Source organism: Emydura macquarii, unplaced genomic scaffold, assembly GCF_026122565.2.
Source record: "Emydura macquarii macquarii isolate MOO-44397 ecotype Brisbane River unplaced genomic scaffold, CSIRO-AGI_Emac_v2 contig_450, whole genome shotgun sequence".
In the NCBI taxonomy this organism is placed as follows: domain Eukaryota; kingdom Metazoa; phylum Chordata; order Testudines; family Chelidae; genus Emydura; species Emydura macquarii.
In genome coordinates, this window is record NW_027130587.1 from 14,759,783 (window position 1) to 14,766,078 (window position 6,296).

Genomic DNA, 6,296 nt, shown 5'->3' on the forward strand with positions numbered 1-6,296 from the left:
AATTGACTAACTCCAAATGTGTCTTCAATTATAGTCTAGGTTACTCCCAAATAATTTAGGTTTGGTGCTATAGGCCAGCGAACCGCACAGCACTTCAACTAGAGCAAAGTACCCTGTGATCCCAAGAGGCTTTCCATGAGTTCGTTATCAAACACCAAAATAGTGATATCAAATTAATTTTATTAAATGAACACTGGCCTATATTCACCCCATTCCCACATTAGACAGACCATGTGAGGCACCATATAGAATATGTCTGCTCAGCCCCATATGGGGATTCCTGAGTAATAGGGTACCGCCTGAGAAGTCTGCCCATCTGGCTAGAGGACTCAGCAAAGCTGGAGTAGTTTCATTTTATGCTGGCAAATTAAAAGACGACAACCTGTAACTCAGATGCCTTCTGGGCTCTTGATAAATTTATATGACATTTAAATAACTAATTGCTGTAAATGACTAAATATAGAAAACAGCTTTATTACAATTATTGTTCTCCCCCCCCCCCCGCCATCCCCGTTCTTCAGAAACAGAGAAATGGTTTATTCCAGAAAACATGGATCGTTATAACATGTTCTTTTCTTTATTTTCATTCATGCACAAGGCACCCTGTATCCAAAATTATAGGGTTAGGATTGTTCACCCAATCGAGTGATCTGATGGGCTGAACATTGCTAAGTGCTTTTTTAATGTGTGTTTGAGAATGTTAATGTCCCATTTATGTAAACAGTTTACTTAGGAAGAGAAAAAAATCCTCACAGGGGATGAAATGTCTTATTCTCAAAGAGGCACTGAATTGCAAAATGGTGAAAGGGAAATCAGGAACTTCCTGTAATCTGCTTGGTTAGAAAGTCATTGTTCTATAGAAAACATAAGAAAAGCAGGCTTCTCATTTAGGGTGAAACTCACTTTGGTGCATGGCTCCACAAACGCCTTTACAATGAAATGAATTTCACCCACACATATTGGCAACCCACACAAAGTATATGCAGCGTAACATGCCATGAAATTACGTAACTTGCTGGTTGATATCTTTAAAGACGACAGTATGTATTGACAATATAAACCAAGTCAGACATTTCTGCAAAAATGAGGGCCATGTTGTCAAGTTCCCAGGAGCCAGATGGCTGCACCTAAGTTACATTTAAGAATCCAAATTATTATTAACTATTTCTGTTACAGTAGCATTTAGAAGCCGCAACCAAGATGGGGATTCCCATTGTGATAGATGTTATACAGACATGTAATAAGAGTCCCCGCCCTGCAGTCTAAACAGACATGACAGAAGAAGGGTGGGAGGGGAATGAGCGGTAAAGTAATTTGCTCAGGATCATGCAGTAAGTGGTAGCAGAATCCATGTCTCCCAACACCCAGGCCAGTGTTCTATCCACTTAGCCATAAATGCACAGCCATCATACTTGCTTGTACTCATAGTTTCCTTTACAGATTAAACAAAATTGTTTGAGTTCATTAGCAACAAAACCTGTAGCTGATCACCTCTGCAGTTACAAGAAGAGGGTAAGATACCCAGCACCAGAGTGATAGTGCTTGAGAGGAGAGACTAGATAAATAGGGCAGCTGCAGACTGCCCTGTAGGACTCCCTGGGTCACATTCTTGGTTCCCAACTCATGTGCATCTGAGAGCTGCCCTCCCCACCACACCCATTCACGAAGCCAAGAAATGGTTTAACAACAAGAAAATGTAACGTCAGCCATGTCTATTTTCTCAATGGCTAATGAGATCTTGTCTGTCTTACAAGATACCGCGTTCACACACAGTTATGTGGAGTCAAGTTCGCTGATGCAATGCTGATCATGACTGCCCAATCAGTGTAAACCAGGGCAAACTGCATTCTGTACTGTGACAGCTAACTCAACTCTTCATAACTGAGCCTGAACACAATAAAATCGTGTAATGCAGACAGGCCCTGAAGAATTCAGTGTCCTTGGTTTGATGATTTTATTTTATTTGATTTTGTCCATTGGAGGCTCTCAGCACTGGTGTGATGGGATAGCTGTGTGAAATCCAAAGCAGTAAGAAAATGGTAGGTATTAGTCTAAAAACGACAAAGAGGACATTGCCACTACATGTCATAAAAGGAGAAACCAATTTCTAAAAATTTGCGATTAAGCTAGCAAAAAAAAAATCCACTTGCCAATGGCCAGGAGAAAACTGGAGAACAAAGTAACAATGCACAATCCCATCTAGTACGATAAATAGTGGCCTGGACAGTTGGTGTGCTCTGACTGCTACTGAGCATGACAGACATGATTGTCACCAGTTAACTTGTCCTTCTTGCCACTTCCAACCCCCTTTGTTTCTTATATCTAGAGTCCTGCAAATCCGCAGATTTGCAGATCACAAATTGGTTGTGGATACAAATTTTGTATCCGCACAGGGCTCTACTTATATCCCTATTACATGTAACACTGTAGGTTCTTCATGGCAGGGACGTTTTTAGAATTAACCTTTACCATATCCAGCACAATGGATCCTTGTTTGAGACCCCTCGACACAAAACAGGTAAACAATCATAAATAATTATCATTTAATTGCCAGTAATTGCTGTTGAATTTAAGCTTTATTTTAAATAAAGATTACATTTCTAGCCCTTCCAGCTCCAAAGGAAACCTTCCAATTGAGGATTAAGTGTGAACTGAGGCAGTATCGTTCTTCCTAAGGCCTTGTCTACACTATAAAGAGTTTGCTGGTACGCTATACTGGCCAACCCTCCTAGCAGAGAAATAGCTACACCAGTTCCTCAAATGAAATAAGTGATGCTGGCAAAATAACTTATCTGCATCTACACCACTGGCTGACATAGCTATTATGTCATTTTTTCCACAGTCCTAACCTGATAGCTATGCAAAACTTTTAAGTGGAGAGTAGGCCTAAGTCCCAAACAGGGCTTCTATTGCTATACAGTTTCCACAATCAGCAGAATGAAATTAACAAGGCTCTGGTCAGTATTATTGCTGATATTCAGAATGCTGTTGAGTAGCACTGAAAAATAATAAGAACCAAGTTAATTTAATTGCCCTAGTTCTTGGTAAAACTGACAGCAGAGGCAGCCACTGGGACTATTCACTAGAAAGAAAGATCCAGAAATGGAGGCTCAGAGAAGAATAGAGTAAAGGACCAATAACAGGCAGCCCTGAGATAGGCTGAAAAGAAAGAGGCCCTTTTAGACAGCATATGGAGCCTTTAAAATGATCAGATACTATTAGCCAAAGGATAACAGATGGAGCCCCCAGGCACAACCTGGACATAGTACTATGGCAGAAATCCGAGTCCCTCCCTTTTCCAAGGGAAGTTGGGGGGGGCAGTAGATTTTTTACCTTTGCCCCAGGACCCCACTGATACACATCCCCCCTCATCATCTGTATCAGCCTTTGGCTGATTGGTTGAGTCTGTGAGATACTAGGGGTCCAGTACATTTTTCAAGCTCTGACCCAGCATCCCTTCTGGACCCATTGCAAACAACAGGAGCCCATGATACCTTCCCAAGGTCCTGCTTAGTATGGAACAGTGATATACAGCAGTTAACTCATCACATACCAGTACAGTCAATGCATAGCTTTCAGCCTATGATAGGTCAAATGTAGGCCATGTAGAGAGAAAGAAACTGAGGGACACATGAAAATTATTGGGTCAGGATACTTAAAATGCTGGGTCATTAATTTCCCCAGCAGTATTCTCTAAATTTCCGATATGAATTAAAGCAACAACACAGTAGTTCGCAGCATACTCCTATGGGAGGGAGAGAGAGGTAAATTTTGATCAGTAATGAGTGACAGTCCTTCATCATGCTGGGACACTTCAGAGTAACCCAACACAACCAGGAGCGCAACAGGAGCAGGGAGATACACAACCAGCGCCACAGAAATGAGAGGATGAAGGACAGCACCAGCCGTGCTCCCACTCAGCGCTGAAGTGATGGACGGGGGAGATCCCTACAGACAGGGAGGCCTCACACGGGTGCTGAGCTGTGGATCAAGGTAAACGGGCCATCGAAGTACACGCAACAAGTGATCACCCAGGCCACACAAAACGCGCACCGTGTAAACGGGGGAAGCACCGGCTCCTGGTGGCAGGTGTCAAGGGGGAGCAGCCCCCGGCCTCTCTGCCTGAGGGGAGGAAGAGGAGCTGAGGGAGGAGTTGGGCTGAGAAAGCAGGCCCAGTTTCGGAGCGGGGTCTGGGCCCCAGGAGGAAGGAGGCAGCAGAGTTACTGGGGAAGGGGGAGCAGAGCCCAGCCCGCGCTCGGGGCGGAGGAGGAGGAGAGCGGGAGCTGAGGAGAAGCTGCCCCCGGGTCCCAGAGAGGGATGCGCCGGGGGGGGGGGGGAGCTCCTTGGCGCTGCCCCAGGGAGGAAGAGGCTGGAGGAAGGTGGGGGGGAGGGGTGTAGTCTCCAGCCAGTGACCCAGACTGGAAATAAATCGGGGGTGGGGGGGAGAAATTACGGGGGGGGGGGAAGAGCAGCCCCCAGCCAGCGAGGGGAGCAGCGGAACGGCGACAGCCGGCGACAGCCAGCGGCCGGGGCGCGGCGCGGGGCGCTGGGGGAGGGGCGCGGGGCGCTGAGGGGGGGGGAAGCCCACCACAGCCCTTAGCCCTCCCCAGCCCCACGAACTAGGCTCTGCGCCCCTCCCCCCGTCCCTGCCCCTCTCTCCCCATGAGGTGAGGCGCCCACGTGGCTGGCTCGGCCCGGCCCGACCCGCTCCCCCATGGCCGGGCCGCCTCCCCCTGCGCCCCGCCAGCGCCCCTCACCTTCCTCCGGGTCGTCCTCGGGGTCGGGCAGGCGGGGCAGCGGGTTGAGCAGCTGCTCCAGCTGCTGAGCTAAGGGCGCCGCCATCTTCCCTGGCCGGGGTCGGGACGGGGAGGGAGGGAGGCCGGCGCGCGGCGCTTCCGGGCGGGAGGGAGGGGGCCTGTCCCGGCTGCGCCTGGGGGGTGGGGGAGGGCGAGCGCGAGGAAAAGGTCAGCGGGGGTGGGGGCTAGTTGGGGTAAAGAGGGATAGTGGGCGGGGCTGTGGGTAAGGGGAGGAGTCAAGGGGAGGGAGGAGAGGATGTGAGGAGGGGTGGGTGTAAAGGGGTATCGGTGTAAAGGGGGGAGGGGTGGGTGGGTGTAAAGGGGTATCGGTGCAAAGGGGGGAGGGGTGGGTGGGTGCAAAGGGGTATCGGTGCAAAGAGGGTTGGGGGTGTGGATATAAGAGGGGGTGAGAGGCAGAGATATAAGGGGAGGTGAAGGGGGCGAGGAGTGTAAGGGAGTGTACGTGGCTGCAGAGCTGTCCCTAGGGTCCAGTCAATTGGGGCTACCCCCCACCCCCCATGCTTTGGGGGCCCTGCACTTCCACATCACAAATGAACGAGCAGAAGTCTGTCCGAAAATGCCACCCAACCCGGCCAGGTTTTTATTTTACTGCAACGAAGATGGCGGATTTTGCATTTCCATCCAGCTCTGGTCTGGTGGTGCCGGAAGCTGGAAATTCAGGGAGCGACCAGGCCCAAAACACACGAAAACGACCCGCCATGTTAAGGGGGCCCCGCTCCCGCCTAAGGACGGCCCTGCGTGGGTGTGGTGTACCTGGATGTGGTGGGGAGGTTATGTGTGGGTATATAAGGGCCTGTGAAAAGGGGTTGCGGGGTGAGGGTGTAAGGGGAGACTAAGTAGATGGGACTCCTGTATGGATAAGTGCAGTGAGGCAGGCCCTGGTATGTGGAAGGGTGTGTTGGGATGGGGCTAACTAGCATGTGAGGGAATGGGGGGTCAGTGTGAGCATTAGCGGGGACTAGGAGGTTGAGTGTGTGGAGGTGAAGGTATCTATGATCATCTAAGAACATATGTAAACCTATATAAGTGTACGGAATATGGTTTTCTGGTGTTTATCCATAATAAAACCCCTGTTATGCAAACCTTCCCCACAGCCCACACATATCTATAATTTAGAGTATGAATCCCTCAGATGCATCTCTTTTATGCAAAACAAAATCTGTTATCCAACTAAATTCCAGGGCACCTGTTCCATTCAGTTAAATGGAGTTCTACCTTTTGTGTGTGCTCATGCTTGCATAAGCGTGTATCTGTGCAATGGGCCAGATCCTCATCTTGGGTAAATTGTCATAGCTCCATTGAAGTCAATGGAGCTATGACAATTTACATTAGCTGAGAATCTTGCTGAATTTTCTTAACGCTTTGATGAAGTGGGGAAGGAACTTGCTGCAGCAGTTCTTATAAAACCAATTATTTAAAAAAATAATTTTCTCTCTTTTTTTTCCCATTTGGAAGTTGAACTTGAGGTCAGCTCCTGTT

General features: G+C 48.5%; 1 protein-coding gene across 2 annotated transcripts in view; it reads right to left on the bottom strand.

Moving 5' to 3' along the window:
• The window catches only part of AATF (apoptosis antagonizing transcription factor), a 78,721-nt gene extending 73,855 nt beyond the window's left edge, over nt 1-4,866 (bottom strand). For both annotated transcript variants that reach the window (XM_067538103.1, XM_067538104.1), the window contains exon 1: nt 4,758-4,866. In XM_067538103.1, the coding sequence (XP_067394204.1) occupies nt 4,758-4,842 (85 nt within the window). In that variant the 5' untranslated portion in view covers nt 4,843-4,866. The remainder of the gene's footprint in view (nt 1-4,757) is intronic.
• Between the last annotated feature and the right edge of the window lie 1,430 nt (nt 4,867-6,296).